This window comes from Mirounga leonina, unplaced genomic scaffold (assembly GCF_011800145.1).
Source record: "Mirounga leonina isolate KUSES-001 unplaced genomic scaffold, KU_Mleo_1.0 Mir_154, whole genome shotgun sequence".
In the NCBI taxonomy this organism is placed as follows: Eukaryota; Metazoa; Chordata; class Mammalia; order Carnivora; family Phocidae; genus Mirounga; species Mirounga leonina.
In genome coordinates this window covers 27,818,017-27,836,133 of record NW_023270389.1, presented here as the reverse complement: position 1 = coordinate 27,836,133, position 18,117 = coordinate 27,818,017, and the positions used below count along the sequence as shown (strand labels likewise).

General features: G+C 56.9%; 2 protein-coding genes across 3 annotated transcripts in view; one reads left to right on the top strand and one right to left on the bottom strand.

The window, feature by feature from the left end:
• Window positions 1-3,567: 3,567 nt before the first annotated feature.
• SHISA4 (shisa family member 4) lies at window positions 3,568-6,921 on the top strand. Of its 2 annotated transcripts, XM_035010339.1 has the most exons (6): window positions 3,568-3,883; window positions 4,168-4,339; window positions 5,134-5,267; window positions 5,374-5,424; window positions 6,055-6,222; window positions 6,447-6,921. In XM_035010339.1, exons 1-6 carry the CDS (start codon window positions 3,811-3,813, stop codon window positions 6,491-6,493), a joined length of 645 nt encoding a protein of 214 aa, XP_034866230.1. In that variant the 5' UTR covers window positions 3,568-3,810; the 3' UTR covers window positions 6,494-6,921. The 2 variants fall into 2 exon arrangements, with proteins under 2 accessions (XP_034866230.1, XP_034866231.1); XM_035010340.1 differs by lacking the exon at window positions 5,374-5,424 and having other exon boundaries at window positions 3,579-3,883.
• A 4,626-nt stretch (window positions 6,922-11,547) lies between these two features.
• The window catches only part of LMOD1 (leiomodin 1), a 39,391-nt gene continuing 32,821 nt past the window's right edge, over window positions 11,548-18,117 (bottom strand). The window contains exons 2-3 of the mRNA XM_035010337.1: window positions 13,150-14,613; window positions 11,548-12,308 (exon numbers count right to left, since the gene is read on the bottom strand). Coding sequence (XP_034866228.1) covers window positions 12,282-12,308; window positions 13,150-14,613 — 1,491 coding nt within the window. The 3' untranslated portion in view covers window positions 11,548-12,281. The remainder of the gene's footprint in view (window positions 12,309-13,149; window positions 14,614-18,117) is intronic.

Sequence of the window (18,117 nt, the reverse complement as noted above, 5' to 3'; positions counted from 1 at the left end):
CCCCCCCAGGGCAGGCTGATCCCAGATGCCACCCAAACCAGCCCAGCTAACCCCTCCTTTCCTGAGGCCCAGGCTGTGCAAGTACTGCCCAGGCTGCCCTGGGCCTCTGCAAAGAAGCAGCAGCCTGGCATTCTGGGACAGGTAATCCTGCAAAGGCATTGCTAGAAGAGTGCTCCTTCCTACCAGTAGCTGGGCCCACGGTGAGGCTGACCCCCACTGTCCTTCACCCACCTCCAGACCCCTCCCATCAAGAGGACAAACTCGAGAGTCATAGTCTTTCATTTGCACTGAGAAAGAATAAAGCTAGACACCAGGGAAGACCTTATGTGCAAGAGAGATGTTTGTTTACTTCGGGACACTGGGAGCCAGAAGATCTGGTTCCTTCAGTCCCCAGCTAAGCCATGAGAGCTTGGCCAAGTTTCTGGGGCTCATCTGGGGCTTGCTCTCCCCAGCCCTGGGTTGCAAGGAAGAATCAGTGTGTCTTTGACACCCTGGAGTGGGTGTAATGAGATTAAATCAATGAGGAAAGGTCTCAGGGCCCTCGGGAAGAAAGAAATGAGTAATTATCTATCTGCAGGAGGTGACTGTGCCAGAGGACAGCTGGGAGGAGGAGGACTGGAGAAAGCATGGGACTAACCTGGAGGCAAGTAGGGGAGAGGAATGGAGCTCCCCTTATCTCACAGTGGCCCAGAATCCCCCTGAGCCAGACAGCTGGGTGGGGCAGGAGCCTCTGGAATGGAGGCTCCAAGGCCCTGGTCCTGGGAAGGCAGGAAGGCCCTGGAAGAGCCCAGGCCTACTCAGTCAGCTCTGATTTGAAGAGGAACAAGAAGGGGGCGGGGAGGAGCCCTGGGCTGGTCATTCAGCCCAGCAGTGAGATGACTCAGCAGCTCGTTCACTCGTTCACTCGGGTACCATAGCCCCAGGCAAAGCCCAAACTGGGTCACAGGCTTGGTCCTAGCCCCTCCTCTCTGCCCGGCTTCCACTGCCCTTCCCCACCCTAAATATCCCGCTATCTTCCCACATAGGAGTGGGGAGACTTCTGCTGGGGATAAGGGCTGGGTATCAAAGTTTCCCCAAGTATGCGTTCTGTATGCCAAGCATAGCGTGGAGCATTTTAGACATATTACGGGAGAGGCAGGCCGTGGACTGCAAGGGCCTGGACTTAGAAGTCACAGAAGCCCACCTCCAAATCCCAGCTGGGTAAGCCGGGAAAATGCGCTTCCAACCCCTGTACGATGGGACAAATTCATTTGCAGTGTTAGCTGCTAGCATTACTATTATCCTATTCCAGGCCCCCCTGGGGAGAGCCTGCTACTGGCAAAGTTCATATTTTGTCTCATCTGATCACAAATTAATTACTGTCTGCCTCTCCTTTTCCAGAAAAGTGCCTCTGCCCCTCACTGGGGCCCAGGAGACAGGCTTGGTAAGGGGAAGAGGCTCCTGTGTGCCCTGAGCGAACGAGGTACAGTGAAGCCCCTTCAGGCCTAAACATTTGGACAAACCCCTTCTCAGGTGCCCCAGTCCCTCCCCATTGCTCCCACCCAGCCTCTTCCCACTCCTGCCCAGTTCCATGGCCTCTATCAAGACTCAGGTCCATTATTGTGACAGAGCTAGCCTCAGCCCTCCATCTCCAGGCTCTCCCATCCTGCCAGTTCTCCCCCCTGGCCCGCCCCCAGCCCTTCCCCACCCTCTGTCCCAGTCTCAACACTCCTATCCTGTGGACTGAAGAGTTTCCCTAGAATTTTACAGTTAGAAAATCACTGATGGTGGGAGAACTCGGTGTCATGGTCAGCTGGAAGCCTCAACAAGGGCAAGATTTGAGGAGGACCAGTTGGAGAAGAAACGAAAAAAGGAGAAAAGCAGGAAAGTAGCTAGAAAAGGATGAATTTCAGGAAGCATGTGGCTTGGCTTTGTTTGTTCTTGTTTTGTTTTGTTTTGTTTTACCAGGAGAGACTTGAGATTTCGGTTTTGCTCTGGGGAAAGAAGCTGATAAGAAAGGATAAACTAAGGACACTGAAGAGAAGAGATAATGCGGAGAGATCAGATGAGGTCTAGAGTACACGTGGGAGGAACAGCCTTGGACAGGAAGAGAGACAACCCTCCCTCTGAACGTCATTCAACCTACAAGAATTACCTACGGCAACGGCTGGGTGACAGCAGTGAATACAATGACCACATGGTCCCGCACTAATGGAGCTTGGGCACTAGGAAAGAAGACAGGGATGGCAAAGGGCACACTGTCCAGGGGGTGGGGAAGTGTGAGACGTTTCTCTTCATCCCTCTGCTGCTGTGTTTGTGACTAGGCCTGCACTGGGACATATAATCACTTGACCCCCATCAGACTACCAGCAATTTCCTGGGGCAGGAACTAATGCTTTCCTTACCCCAGCTCTCAGGTTGGGAGTGCTAGCAACCACAGGGGCCCAAGACAGGGCAGCTCCTCTTCTGGCTGCCCTTCCCTAACTTATTTAGATTCTACTGGACCTTCCCTGCCCTGCCCTGGTGCCCTCACCTCCGAACACCAGAGAGACTCACTATCCACGCCCTCTGCTGTTGGGGAGGGGGAATCCACCTGGATTTAGAAGACTTGGGCCCTGCTGTTGTTGCCTCTGCCATTTACGGGCTGTATTATCTCTGGCAAGTCCTACAACTCCCTTGAGTCCTAGTTTGTCCATCTGTATAATAGGATTGATGAGAACACCTGTCAACTTCTGAGCTCCCGGAGTTGTGGAGACCCTCCAATGAGGTACATGTCAACGTGCTTTGTAAAGGACCGCACCATGGCCACAGCTTGAGGCAGGCTTTTGATTTGGTCCCTGGAGTGATAGGCAGTTCCTGGTCAGGGTAGCCCAGGTAGCAGGGGGCACAGTCACTGACAGTATAAATTTGTAGGGGGATTAATTGGCTCCTCCCCAAAAAAACACGGTCTCCACTGTGATTAACTCTTGCCCTCCCTATGGTCCCCTAGCCAATGCAGTATTCTGCAGGACTGCTTTGTGAAAAGGGGGTTTTTGAAGAGTGTCTAGCTGGATGGGCTCCAGGCGGCAGCCTATCATCCCGACTGATGAGGCCACAGGCTGGTGCATGCCAGCGCTGTCCACTCAGAGGGGGAAGGGGCCATCTCGGGGAGCCAGTGCAGCTGGCAGAGCCCAGGCCCTTGGGGACAAAGCGGCTCTGAGCCGCCTCTCAATGGGTGCCTGTGTTCTGGGAGTGGGGGCGGGGTGCCCTCAGCCTCTTTGCCCTCTTCTCCCGCCACCCCCCACCCGCCCTTCCTGCTCCCCGCAGGACGTCCTGGGCTGGACACTGGGGCAGAGGAGGTCCTGCACAGGGGAAGGTCGGGCCCTGCCCCTCTAGGGTTGGCCCATGTGCCTGGGCACTCGGAGATGGCACCAGGATCAGGGCTTCTGGGGTCCGGGATACTGATTGGGCCCAGGCCGAGGGCGGGCCCAGGGCACGGCCAGGCCTCCCGGGCTGCAGAGTCCGGCGGCCTGCTGTGGCCATGGTGGCTCGAGCGGGAGGAGCCACCGTGGAGCCGGGGGCGGGGGCGCAGGACAGTACCGGGCTGGGTGAGGGGGTGGGGAAGTGTGAGCCCGGGCTGGGTGGGCGTCGCCGGTGGGTGGCCGCCTGGGCCGGGCGCGGAGCGAGGGGGGCAGGGTTACCGCGGCCCGGGCCTTAGTCCCGCCCTCGCAGGAGGCGGGAGAGGAAACCGAGCCTAGCGGCGGGCTGGGCCCCGCAGCAGCTCCCGCCGGCCGGCTTCGTCCTGCGCTCCCCGCTCCAGGCGGCCGGTCTCGGCCGCGCCCAAGCCCCGCCATGCGGCCCCCGGGGCTCTGCGGGGCCGCGCCGCTTGCCGCGGCCGCTCTCCTGGTGCTGGGGGCTCCCCTGGGTAAGGGGGTGGGCACGGGGCTCCCCTGGGTGCTGCCGGTCCGCAGGGAGCGGGAGGAGACCCGGCCGGGAGGCTGGGCCATGGAAGCTGACCCGGGGCGCGGGGGTCAGCCCCGGAGGGAGGCCGCTGAGGCTCAGGGGCGGAGCCCCTCAGGGTGGTGACGAGGGTCAGCTCCCGCGTCCCGGGAGCCGGCGGGCTGGGAGCCTCGGGGAGCGGGGCTAAGGGCGGACGGGAAGCTGGCCTGGTGGCCATGCGCCCCCACCCCCTCCCCACCCCGCCCGCAGCGCTGGCCCGCGAGGACTGCCTGTGGTACCTGGACCGGAACGGCTCCTGGCATCCAGGCTTCAACTGCGAGTTCTTCACCTTCTGCTGCGGGACCTGCTACCAGCGCTACTGCTGCAGAGACCTGACCTTGCTCATCACCGAGAGGCAGCAGAAGCACTGCCTGGCCTTCAGGTGGGCCCCCGCCTCCACCCACGCCCCCTCCATCCTCCTCTCAGGAGGCCTGCCCGGGTCTCCCCTCCTCCGTGTCTCCCTCCTTCCCCTCTCCATGTCCACCTCCACAGCCTTAGCCCAGACCTAGCACTCAGCTTGGTGACGAAGTGGGTGTTGGTGCAGGGGCCGGGAGGGTCCAGGAAGGGCGTATTAATGGTCTTGCGCTCGGTGGTGGGTAGGGTGGGTACAGGGTGCAGCTTTGTGGAAGAAGCTCTGGCAAAAAGGCAGGGGACTTGGGTTTGATTCCCAGGTCCACGTCTCCGTAGCTGTGTCATTGTGGGGAAGACTCATCCTCACATGGGTCACTATTTCCAATTCATAAAATGAGGCGGTTGCCAGAATTAGTGGTTTCAAACTTCTTTTTGAAAGGGACTGCTAATACAGAAAAGGTGCAAGGAGACAGCATGATTGGGGGGTTGGAAGAAAAGGGCTCTAGGTTATTTCTAAGGTGCCTTTCAGTGCTAACATGTTCAAAGTCTAATCAAGTTGTAGATGTAGGAGCGATGCAGTGGGGAGCGCACTACAAATCCCAGCATGCCTCACACTAGCCAGCCAGGCAGCACGGTCTTCTGGGAAGTGGAGGTCCCCTAAGATCTCCTCCACAGGGTCGGGGCAGAGCCCCTCAAGGAACCCCAAATCTCAGCTTGCTGTGGCCCCCTGCTGGCCAGGAGCTGGAGCACAGTTTTATGGCCACCATAATGAGGAGTCCCTCCTACGAGTGCTGGAAGGTGAGGGGACCTGTTCTTTGTCTCAAGTCCCAAGACCATAGCAGGCATCGCCTCGGCCGTGATCCTCTTCGTGGCGGTGGTGGCCACCACCATCTGCTGCTTCCTGTGCTCCTGCTGCTACCTGTACCGCCGGCGCCAGCATCTGCAGAGCCCCTTCGAAGGTACGGGCGGTCCTGGGCACGGGGGGCACGGGCGCTGGGCACCAGACAGTTCCAGGACGTGCGCCCTGCGTGGTAGCGAGGGCCGCTGTGTACACACCCCTGCCAGCCTGCAACCGCAGAGACGAGAACGAGCCGGGGCCGTGTGTGAACAGCGGGCGTGAGTATGCGGGCGGACATGCGTGCATGTGAACGTGCAGATGTGCGCGGCCGGCCGTCTGTCAACAGTGGTGTGGTGCAGCGGGTACGTGCATGCACGGGACTCTTGGAAAGGACCCGGGGGGTCTGTAGTGGTGAGCATTAATTGCACGTACTCTAGTCTACAGTGGACTGTGTGCCTGAGTGTTGGCATGTGACCGAGTGTATGCCCAACCCTGAGGGGCGTGGGCACGGTGTCGCTGCACGGGGGATCAGTGTGGGAGGAAGAGGCTGAGGGCAGACCCCCTGAGAGGCAGCTCTGCTAGATTAGAAGATACCAGACCCTGGAGCTGCCCTGTCCTTGCCTAAGTGGGACATTTCCCAAGCTGTGTTCTCTGGCTCGTGAGGCTTCTGAAACCTGCTGAGGGGAGCAAACCTGCCAAACACAGACTGACCCGCTGGGACCACGTGCACAGCTCCCCGCTCAGCTCTGCCAAGCAATGTCGGGGAGGCAAACGCAGCAGGTGGCCAGCCTGGAGCCCCCAGAACAGACAGCAGGGGCCCGGGGGGGCTTACCTTGGTTTCAGGGCAGGAGGTGGCGGCTTCACCATGGAGGTGGAGTTCTGAATGCTGATCCTTGTCCCCCACCTAGGCCAGGAGATTCCAATGACAGGCATCCCAGTGCAGCCAGTGTACCCATACCCCCAGGACCCCAAAGCTGGCCCCGCACCCCCACAGCCTGGCTACATGTACCCTCCTAGTGGTCCTGCTCCCCAGTATCCACTCTACCCAGCTGGGCCCCCTATCTACAACCCTGCAGGTAAGTGAGCGATCTGGAGCCCCTTGCTCCTGCCTGCCGCCTACCTCTGTGCTGGAACCTCCCCTACCCCTTTCTCACCCTGAGTCCCTCTCCCAGACTTCTGCCTCAGCTGGAAACATCCAGACTACCTCTTCCCCATGGATCCTTCAAGCCTCTGGAATTGGGGGTCACTTCCCATCCTCCTGTGCCACCCCTGACCCTTACCCTGTCTGCTTGGCTTTCAGCTCCTCCCCCCTATATGCCACCACAGCCCTCCTACCCAGGAGCCTGAGGAACCAGCTGTGTCTCTGCTGCCCCTTCAGTGATGCCCCTCTCCTGTATCTGCATCTGGCCCTGGGGGTGGGCAAGGGTCCTCTACTCAGCAGGCCCCAGACCAAGCCAAGCCCTGGGTCCTACTGGTGATGGAGCCCCAGGGATGTAGATCAGGAACTGAGCTGGAACTTGGCCGTGAATGAGGGGTGGGTGGGGAGGGCTTGGGGTCAGTGGACTATTTTTACGTGGGACAAGAGAAGTACATGAAAGCCTGGGTCAAAGCCCCTGCTTTCTCAGAGTCCCGCGACTTCCAAGATCCCAGCCAGGAACGCTGGGGCCCGCCCTGTTTGCTCACTGTGGGCTCCATCAGTAGTGGGCGGAAGCCCTGCTCCCGGCCGCCACACCGGCCAGGGCTCCAACTGCTGGATTAAAGCTGTAAAGCTGTAACTCATGTCGGTTGCCTCATTGGGCCCATTCACACCTTCCAGGAGCTCTGCCTTCAGCTGGGCCCTGAGGGCTGCCAGTGCCACATCCTCCCAGCCGGCAAGGCACCCTCCCCCGCTTCCGTAAGCAGAACCACCTCAGGCTGAGGGCCCCTTGAGCTGGTTCCCAAAGCCAGTGAGGTGGATTTTGCCATAGCTGGGAAGAGGATGCTCATTTGTGTTACAGACGTTCTGTACTAGGGGTCAGGCCCCTGTGACATAAAAGGCATTGCAAATTCTTACAAAGGCACCTTCCCCTTTTCGGGGACACTTAGCTTCACGGGTGGGTTCCGACACTGGCTGACCTTGGGCGTGTCTCTGAACCCAGTTTTCTCAGCTATCCCATGGAGATAATGCCTCAGGGCTGTCATGTGGGTGAAATACGAAATGAAACTGTGACCCCTGTCCGTCCTTCCTGATCAGAGAGGTTCTAGGAGCCAAGCGGAGAGACTGGGCCACCCAAGAGGTTGGTGCAAGGTGTTGCTGTCATCTGCCTTGGGTCATCAGGGGACCCTAAGACCTTAGGCCCCTGCTGAGCCAGGCAGACACCCTCCACCCTTGGAGATGCCTATGCACCAAGCTCTACCCTCACCTTTGCCTTGTTCCCTGAGGACCTGGGTCCTTGTGCTCTCAGGACTTCTCTGGTGACAGATGTAGGGAAAGAAGTTTTATAGTTTTTAATTCAAGTGGGAAAAGTGCCATCCTGGCTTGGCAACACCACCACCAACCAACGGTCTCCTTTCCCCAACAACCATATGCTCAGCCCCTCCTTCCCTCACCCAAGGTCCTCCAGCCCTGCAGCCTTGTCTTCCAGCTGGGTTCTGCATATGGCCCCTGTGCTAACCATGCCCTCTGGCACCCATATACTGTCAGGGAGGCTCTTGTCACACAGGCTGGAGCAGGGGAGCTCCTAGGCCAGGGTCAGAAACCACTATGGGCAGAACCTCTGTCCATGGATTCACAGCTTCCCCCCTTCGTAATGAAATTTTTAGGGGGGCCTGAGAGTCTGCCCCTGGACCTGACCAGAGAGGGAAGGCTAATGCTGGGGTGAGGGGCAGGGGGGGACAGAGCTGGGGCCACAGCTGCAGATCCACCTTCTCTCTGAGGGTGGGGGCAAGAGGCGGGAGCTGGGGTCACAGTGTCTTGGCTTCTAGTCTGCAAATTCTGCCTTCATTCACACTTCAGGAGAGAGGGTCACCAGCTCATCTCAAGGTTTGGAACCACCAGTCAGTCTCTCGCTCGCTTGCTTTCCTTCTCCCCCCTCTCGAAGCTGAGAGGGGGAGGAGGTTGATAGGATAAGGTTTGAGTTTCCCTAAGGAAAGAGGTGTAAATGAATGCATGGCCATGCCCGGCTGAATTAATTATCCTTAAATCCACAATCTAGGGCCAATTAAAAATTGCTTTGTTGACTGGGGTGGAAGGCAGGTTTATCCCAGTCAGAGCTGCCTCCCAGAAGGTGAAGTCTCCCCTCCCCAACATTCCAATTAACTCTGCAAAGCACTGAGAATTCTAAAGAAAAGGGGAAAACTACAAGAGAGTGGGGCATTTCACATGCCCCGAGCAGAGAGAAGGCCCCTCTCACATCCTCTAGCTCTGTAAATAGGGCAATCCCGCTGAATCTCTCGCAAAGCTCTCCATCTATGACCCCATCTTATCTGCTTACCACCAGGGGAACGGCCAGCAGAACAGAGCTGTAGCTGCCCCTCCCCATCATCAGCAGCAGCTAGCACCCCTGAAAACCAGGCAGGCACCCTACAAATGGGAAGATACAGGGTGGGAGGAGCAGTGACCCTCAAGGATTTACACTCGAGTGGTGTAAATGGGGTCCTGCTGAGCTGCGAGGGCACATCGAGGACCGGAAGGGGAGGTCTGGGAGGCACAGATGGAGAGCAGCACTCCACACAAAAGCAGGGCACCTCTTTCTTGGTGCTTGCTCAGGCAGGGGAGGGGGAGACCGCTCAAAGGGTGAGGGCAGGGGTTCAGATGCAGGGAGAGCTGGAGCAGAGGTGAATGGGGATACAAAGGGGCCCCAAGAAAGGAAAGGGGAGCACTGTGGGGGGAGAGGAATAGAATGGAGGCAGCTGGGACAGCTGACACTTCAGGCAAGGAGTGAGGGAGGGTAGGTGGGATAAAGGAAGAGTTAGAGGCCTGGAGAAGGCAAACTGGCCAGGCAGAGCAGGTAGAGCACAGGGCAAGGGGGTGGGAGTGAGACATCACCAGGCTGGACTCCCAGGCCAGCGGCCTGGCCCCCACACCACAGGAAGGCTAAAGCGGTAGCTGGGCCCCAGGCTTGAGACCAGCCTGCAGAGGGGTGGGGGGCACATGGTACAACAGGCTTGGTCGTCCTGGTGGTCCGGAAGCCACTCTCAGTGGGTGACCGGCGTCCAGATCTTTGCTTCTTAAAGAAGGCCGTGTGAGTGGCCATGGTCCCAACTCACAGCACCTGCGACTGAGCCCCTCGCTCACTGGCTTCCTGCGACAGAAGTGGGGCGGGGAGGCGCCCGCCATCCCGCCCATGGCCAGCGCCAGAGCCTCGGTCCTGCCTAGCCCGGGGTCCCCCAAGGCCTGCGGGGGCGGGGCCCGCAGGTGAGAAGCCAGTGCAACACTGGGTGGCGGCGGGCCCCCAAAGACGCCCTCCGTTGGGGGAACGAGAGACCTAGGATGTGGCCCCTGGAAACGAAAGGGGCCAGCCAGGGTGAGGCGGCTCGGAGGGCCTGCCTGGGCAGGGTTGGCTGGGGGGGGGGGCGGGGACGGACCCCCTTGGCCCAGGTCGGTAGGGTGCAGTCGGCGGCAAGAGACGTAGTTTGAATACCTATGCATCAACTTGTTCAAGTCATTTGCTGCTTTTGAATCTCATTTTCTCCCCTGTAAAAGGCGGGTGCGGACGAAGATAGATCCTTTCCGGCTCACGCACCTTGGGTTTCAGGAAGGGAAACCGGGCAGACGGGCGCCTGCGGAGGCCGATGGGGCAGGTGGGCGGCTGTGGGTGCACTAGTCCGCAGAAACGCGGCTCCGCGAGTGTGGCCCGTTTCCCACATTCGGCCGACCCCTGAGCACACGCGGCCGCTCGATGCCTGGCGCTCCCCCCCCGCCCCTCCCAGGCGGCGGGAAGGCGCCCCCCAGACCCGGCGCTGCGTCCCATCTGCCCACCTTCCCTGGCCCCCAGCGCAGCTCCGGCGCGCTCCTGGCGCGGCGGGAGAACCCGGGACGCGGCCTACCCGCAGGTGGCGCTGCGCTCCCGCATCAGGTTCTAAGGCACCAGAGGAAGGATGACCTCATCAGCCCCCAGCCCCCGAGGACCGTGTGCGTGTGCGTGTGCGTGTGGTCTGGCTATTGGAGATCCGTCGTTTGGGTTTGGTTAGGCTTTCAGTGTTTTCCTGAGGCACCATTATGAATCTCAGTTCAGGAAGGGGAGGAGAGGGACCTCTCATCAGAAGTGACTCTAAGAGCGGTAGATCTATCTGAACTCTTTTTATTAGCTGTGTGATCATGGACTTGTAGGTTAATCTCTCTGGGCTGAACTTTATCTGCAAAATGGAAATCTCCAGAATTGCGAGAGCACCTGAAGCGACCTGCAGCATCTTGCCAAGGCCTGGCAACCACAGACACAGGGTAAATGGAAGCAGTGGTTGCACTCAGCTCCAGCTAACACCCTTTGAGGTCCAGGAGGCAGCAGGTGTCTGCCCCATGTCCCCCCCCCCCCCCCAGGCCTAGCCCTTGTTTCGGTTTTTGGGGCAGACAGGCAAGTGGGTAGAGGGGAAGGGGCGCAGAGTGTCCCCTGGGATCCAAGCCTTTTGCTACCACGACTAGCCTGCCTCTGGGTTTGGTCAGACCTAGCATAGCAATCCTCCTTCATAGCAGGGACGCCCCCTCCTTCACCCCAAAGATGGTGAAACTGCTGTGCTCCCTGCTGTTGGACAAAACCCCAAGACAGAGAAAACTGCCAGTGACCCAGACCCAAGGTGGCCGTTCCACAGTGCCAAGGGGTGCCAGTGCCTTTAATGCAATCAAATCAGGAAGATGCTTTTGATATACACCTGATGGAGGGCACGGGGACACTGTTAGGTCAGGAGAGCAGCCTACAGCTGGAGTGGGGGGGGATGAGATGGATCACTGGGCACACTGGTGTGGGGGCTGCTCCCCAAATGGTCATTTGCTTCTCTGCCTGCTCAGAGATGGCTGCCTTTCTGGGCTTGTGACTGCTGTGGGGAGCTGGCCCCAAGCCCACAGTTAGGAAGAGTCATGGAATGAGCATCCCCTGAACATGCCTAATATAGCCATCCCAGGGCCCTGTGCTTCACTCTGCCCTGTCACCCCTGAAAGCGGCTCTGGCTAATGACTCCAGGCAATAGGAATGGTCAGGAGCAGACCCTAGCTAAGGCCTAGTTTCCTTGGCCTGGTCAACCCGGTCAGTGGGGAGCCCTCTACCCAGGCTTGAGGCTTTCCCTTGCGCTGGACTTTCAGCAGATATGAACCTGTTATGTGGTCAACTCGGGATGGCATGGCAGGGAACCTGAGCCTCTCAAGTCCTCCATGGGGCCCAGGGTGAGCATCAGGACCCTCAGTACAGTACAGAGGTGGGGCACAGTCATTCACAACTAAAGGCTTGTATATATTATCAAAATCTTATGGAAAAACAGATACACAGCTATTTATACAACAGCAGGTGGGTGTGAGGGAAATGTCTGCTTTGGCATCAAACCTTCAGGACCAGCTGCTGTCTGTCCCTCTCCTCCCAGCTGGAGCCCACTCCCCACCAGGCCAGCTGCCCCTGCCATGTCCTCTGATTAGCCCAGGAGGGGTTTGAGGGTATCCTCAGCCCTGCCTCCTTCTGCCCTTGGGCCCTCATGCCTTTCTCAATCTTCTGCCATTGTCCCACACAGAGGGCCTCGGGCCCAGCAGCTTTGCCCCAAGGGCTCCTCAGAGGCCTGAATCCTGGCCCTGGAGGGCAGTGGGGCTGGGCTGGTTATGTGGTCCTGGGAGGACATCTTCCCTGGATCACAGGCCTTTCGCAACTTGCCAGTTACTTGGGCCCCAGGCATGGCATTCTTCTCAGTGATATGCTAAAAGGACTCTTCTTGTCCAGAAACCTCAGCTCCAGGTATAAAAGAAATTTTTGGAGAGCCTCAGAGACAAGAAAAGGAAAGTGAGAAGAGAGAAGGCATCCTTCCTTGAGTGTGGCCAAGCCTCATGCTCTCCCATGGCAGAGGAGGGGCATCCACAGCAGGTCAGCCAAGGGTGGGGTGGGTGGGGTCTGTGCGGCCCTGGGAGGCGAGGCCGGGGCAGCCTTGGCATTGGCAGATGGTGCCCCCTGGCAGTCTGGTCCTACTGAAGCAGTTTGGGCACCTCGACCTGTAAGGGCAAAGCAGAGACAGTTTAGAGAAAGGAGCTCAGCAAAGGAGCCTCTGGAATTCATCTGGCCTCCCTTCCTTCTGGAAACCAGACCCCCCATAGATGTCTGTGGAATGAATAAATGAGCTGTGGACACAGATGAAGCATTTTTCCTTGTCTGTAAAAACTGGATGTCATCAAATGACCACTAGCATTACAACTGAGGTTGTCCTTTATGTCGCGGCGTCTAGCCCCAGATGATGTTGTGGGGCTAGGGTTCGCTGCTGCCATCCAGTCCGACAGGCAGATGACCATGGCCTCTGTCGCCTGAGGTGGAGGAAGGGGAAACTTTGAGGAGCAGGGTCTCTAGGGATGGTTCATGTGTCTGGGGCACTGATTAGTCACAGGGGAGACCCTCCCGAGGGCTGAATCTCCCAAAGACTTTTGGGATACACTGATCAGTAGGATTTGGCTAGTCCTCAGAGGGAATTCATAAAAGGGAGATCATTTTTGCTCTGGGAAGAGGGAAGAGAAGACTTAATGGCAGGACCAGAGGCAGAACTACTAGACAGAGACTGTTTCTCCATTTCTGGGAGACCCTGGTTAGCTGCAGGGTGGTGAAGTTAGAGGCATGGAGTGAGAGGCTAAAGGAAGCTCCTTACAGGAAGGAGAGAGTCTCCCTCTAATGGACACCGGGGCAGCCTGCCCAGAGGCAGGGGGATGGCTGCGATGGCTGGAGATGCCACACAGGCGCTGCAGTCTGTCCGCAGCCTGCAGCCTGACATGGCCCGCTCTGCCCCCTGTTCCCCAGACAGGCTCCCCTCTTCTCCAGCCCTGCTGGCCCAGGCCCGCGACTACTTAACTTCTTGAGCTGCTTGAGGTTGCTGGAGCGAATGGCGGCCAGTAACTGGTCGCGGGAGTTCTTCTCCTGGACGGGGAGGACTTTGTCTCCCATCTTCCTCTGGGTGGCTGGTGACAATGAGTTCTTCAGGTTCTCCATGATTAGGGGCGGGGCCAAGGGAGGCGGGGGTGGGGGCGGAGCAGCTGGAGCGCCCCCTTTCTTGGGCGAGTTCTTGGGCGAGGCCTTTGGAGATGGCTGGGGGGAGGGTTTTGGGGAGCCCTTGGCCAGGGCCCCTAACTTGGGCACCTCCAGCAGATCCTTCTTCTCACCACCAGCCTCCTGGGCCTGCCGTTGCTCCTGGAGTCGCTTTTGTCGCTGTTTGTCCATGTTGCGGCTGAGCAGGTTGGTGACTGTCATCCGGGGCCCAGCCAGCTCGAAATGGTAGCCCAGCTTAAGCAGGGTAGTGTTCTCCTTGAGCAGCTTGGCAATCTCCATCTCGGTCTTGCCACCGCAGATGTGCCGCTGGTTGTGGAAGCGGAGTTCCGTCAGCGTGTTGTTCTGGAGGAGGGCCCGGAAGATGGCGAGGATGCCTTTTCCTGTGATGTGGTTAGAGTCCAGGTTCAGGCTGGTGATGGTCTTGTTGGCCTTGAGCATGATGGCGATGGCGAAGGCCACGTGGTCGTCAGCGCGTGTGTTGGCCAGGGCAAACACCTTGACCACCGTGTTGAACTCCAGAGCCTCGGTGAACCGGACCAAGATCTCATTTGTGATACAGTCTGAGTTGTTGACATTCACCTCGGTCATCTCTGGGTCATTGTTCTTCACTCTCTCCAGAGGCTCATCAAATATGCTGGGAGCTGCTTCCTCCTCCGCCTTGGCAAGCCCTTCAGAGGGCTTGGTGGGGCAAGCCGGGGCTGGTTTCTCCTGCGCTTGGGTCTTGTTCTCTTCTTTGGGTTCCTTTTCGCTTATGGACTCATCTTTTTTCACTTTCTCTTCCTCCCTTTTTGTGTCTGTGTTCCCACTTCCTCTTTTCATCTGCTCACCCTCTTTCTTGGTGTCTGCGTTCCTACTCTCCCCTTTTCCCTTCCTGTCGTCCTCTCTCTTGCTTATCTCCTTCTCCTCTCTCTTCTTGTCCTTGTCTCTGCTTGTCCCTGCACTCCTGTCACTGCCTTTCTTCTCGTCCTCCTTCCTTGGGGCTGCTGCCTTCTCCTCTCCCTTCCCATCCTTCCCTGCCTCCTTCTTGTCCACAGCAGCCCGGACCCGGCCCTTGTCAATGCCCCTGATGAGCTTCTCCTCCTTGGGCTTCTCTCCGCTTTTGCCATCAGCTTCATCTTTGTCTCTTGAGAAGCTCTTCTTTAAACCACCCCTCTTTGGCTCCTTCCCCAGGTCTGAGTCCCGTCTGGGGCCCAGGGGTTTTTTGCTGGCATCTCTGCCCCTTTCTTCTCCTTTCTTGGCATCTGTCTTGGTCTCCACTTGCTTGCTTTCCTAAGAATTCAGAAAAGAAAAATAAACATGAAGAGCTGGCTACAGAGGGAGAGGAGTGAGTATGGGGACAAGTGTGGGGAGCATTTATATAACTGCCCTGGAATCTCCAAAGGGCAATGTCCATTGAGAACACCCTAAGAGGATCTGGAATTCAAGCTGCAGAGAACAGGCTGACGTCAGACTCAAGAAAACCTCAGGGTCGTGAGGGGCCAAGATGAACACCTGAGGGGCTTGTGGCAAGTCCTTCCCCAGGGGGTTCTCAGACCCAGAGCTGCCCTTTTCTGTCATGGGTGAGTTAGCAGGAATGCTTCCAAGTGGTGCCTTGCTGAGCCGCGTCGGAACCCGAGGCAAGAGGAAACATCACTTATACTGCTTCTGTCTTTATTTAAAATTTTGAATTTTTGGTTGTCATGGATTTTTTTTTGGCATTAAATTCAATTTTTAAAAATATCAGATCGCTGAGCTTTTGCGTGCCCCCTTCCATTCTCTGGGCTAGGCGAGTGCCTCGCGTGCCTCACCCTAGCGCTGGCCCTGCTTCCAAAGGGGAGGTAGGTCAGTGGTCCTCAGATGCTGGAATTTTACGGATAATACCTTTTCAAAGGAATAAAAAAGTTGGAGGGACCAACAGAGGGCTGCTAACATTTTATTTTACCAATTAAAGATATTTCTAAATTTGATCTACCATCATTCTCTCATTGAAACAAGAAGGAGCTTACAATAAAGAAGGTAGACATTAACAGAATAAAGCCCATACCTTTACGTCAGATATGGGTAGCTTTTCAAAGAGCCCATAGTATTGTGCTTATTTTTTTAGTAAAAACTTTGTTGAGGACCAGCACCTTTCTGTAAGGAGCCCTGGAGTCCACTGAGTGAGCTGACCTCAAGAAGACTCTGCCAGATTCTGGATCTAGGATTCTGTGACTCTGCATGGACCACACGGACACTGAGAAATTGTTGAGGGGGCCTGGAAGGGAGTCGGCTGAGTTGCATTAAAGTCTTGAATTTTACGTGCAACATGGGCTGTCCTGTACTTCCGTGGGGCCCTGTGTCTTCTTCCACGAAGTTGCAGAAAGTCTGAGCCTTATTTTGAGAGTACTTGCTTCCTACCCCCTTTAGAAGAGCCAAAGAAGCCTCAGAATTGCCTAAGATTAGATATTAAACTGTCCAACTATGATAGATAACCTGGAGCAATCCTTGGGACCTCAAGGAATGTCCTTCCTAAAGGTTTTTTTGTTTTGTTTTGTTTTGTTTTTTAAAAGGAAGAGACTATGGCCTGATTATTAGAAAGGTTTTCTTTCTTTCAAGAGTGCCTGGTTGGGGTGTGGGAGGAGGAGGAGGGCACCCCGGCCCTCCCAGCTTCCTCACCCCCACCCTGCCGGGACGGAATGGAGAGCTGGTTGGTCCTATGGAAACAGTTTGTACCTGCACCACAAACACATGCCATTGGGGACCAGCCCCAGGGTTTATTTAGCAGCAAAAGTCCTTGGCTCCTCTGCTAGAATCACAACAGGCAGCCAAGGGACACAGGGCCCGGTGAGGGAGGGCTGAGGAATGTGCCCCTTCTCTCCTCCTGCCCCATGGGGGCTGTTGCACGGAGGGGACTCTCTGGGGCTTCGGTGGTGGAGCAAGGGCCAGAGGATGCCCTCTCACTTTCTCTGGCTCCCAGAGAACTGGATTTGACCCTTCAGATCACCCTTGCAGTGATGGTGACTTTACTGTACCTTGATTTGAAAGGAAAGGGAGACTTGGAGTATGCAAACATAAGGTGAACGAGGAGATCCAGTGGGTCAGCCCCGCTAGGACACACCTAACATCTGCCCCAGCTCAGCCAGGAAATTCCAGCCCAGCCCAGCTCAGAGTGGTTTCTTCTCAAATTCCATCCACTTCACAAGCATGGAGGTGAGAGCTGGGTGCCACAGCCTCTCCAGTGAGTCCCGCCCAAGCTCCAGAGGTCAGGCCCCCAAGGCAGGGACTCCTGCCCTCCCCTTCCAAATGCACGCCCTTGGGGATTTCTCAGCGCCCACCGGGCAGTGCCCAGCTGCTCTCTGCACAGTTCCCACGCCGCCCACAGGCCTCACTTACAGGGAAATTGGGAAGCCAGAGAGATATTAACCAGCAAGTTCAGGAAAAACTGGGTTTCAGGTCTGACCGGCTCACCAGCAGCTGCCAAGTCAATGTAACCTTCTCCAACCTTGCCCATTAGGGCCAAGGCACTCCTCTCCACCTGCCCTCAGAACCTCCAGGTGTGCCTAGCTGCCCCTGCTGCCCCTGCTGCTCCCAGGACCTTGCTTGGCAGCGGCCTCCTCTCCCAGCCAAACCCATCCCGCTTTCCGACCAGGGCTCCCATTCAGAACCTTCCCCTGCTCTCCCATCAGGACTCCTTTTCCAACATTTTAACCCTCTCTCTGCCCCGACACCCTAGATTCTGAGCTGCCCCCTTGGTTTTCATCCAGCACTACTCCCCACTCCCTCTTAGGGTACTCCCCCTACACTGGGGTCCTAGTTGGCTTGGATCTGTCATGTGTCTGTTCTTGAGGAGGTGTTCCAGCCCTTTAAAAAGAACCTAATGAAAAACAGGCGGGGCGGGGGAGGGGGGGAAGCTGATTAATCATGGGTTTCCTCCAAATAGCCAGGAATGAGTGGGGCTGGGGCTTGTCGGAGCTCGTGCAGCCCCGAGAGCTCAGATGTTGCCTTAAAAGGAGAAGGAGCCCAGCGTCCTCCCAGGGCTGAGATTTCTGGTGAGCGAGCTCCTCAGCACATAGCAGAGCTGCCTCCTTCTTGCTTATCTGAAAGGGCGTCCAAGCCAACTTCTTTTGCTTCTAGAACTGGTGGTGCATCCTGGCGACCTCCAGAGGTTATTTTTGCTTGTCTTCCTGTCTCTCGGCCTCACTCCACCATTCATCACTTATAGCAAGAGGGGTTTAGGTTAGATATAACAAAGAACTTCCACAGAGCAAAGGTCCACAGGCTTCTAGATGAGAGATCAAAGCAGCAATAATTGTTTTTCCCTTTGGGGAAAGCTTTAGGGTTAGGGGAAGGCCAAGGGTGATTTGGCAATCCTTCATAGAGGCAGGGGAATGGAGAGGATGACCTCTGAAAACCTCTAACAACCTGTGAGACTTTGCAGGGACCTAGAAATCAGACTCAGAGGTGAGAAGCAGCTCCCTTCCTCTATCAGCTCCAGACCTGTGGCCTCATGGTGTTGCTCTGTCTGCCACTTGGGTTAGGATCCCAGTTAAATGCCTTTGACAGGTTTGACATGACATCTTTTCCCTTACCTTGGGCCTTCAGATACTACTTCCTCTAGAAGTCTTGTCTGACTGACCAGAGAAGAGGACATTTTGCCACCTTCATTGCCAAAGGGGGAGAGGAAAAGAAGTGTCTGCCCAGAAGTCCCTAGAAAATGAGAACTTGCCGAGGGAAGGCCAAACTCCCTGTGTGTGCTGTGCTCAGCCCTCAGCCCACTGGTACCTATTAGCTCATGTAGACCACCACCGAGGCCCT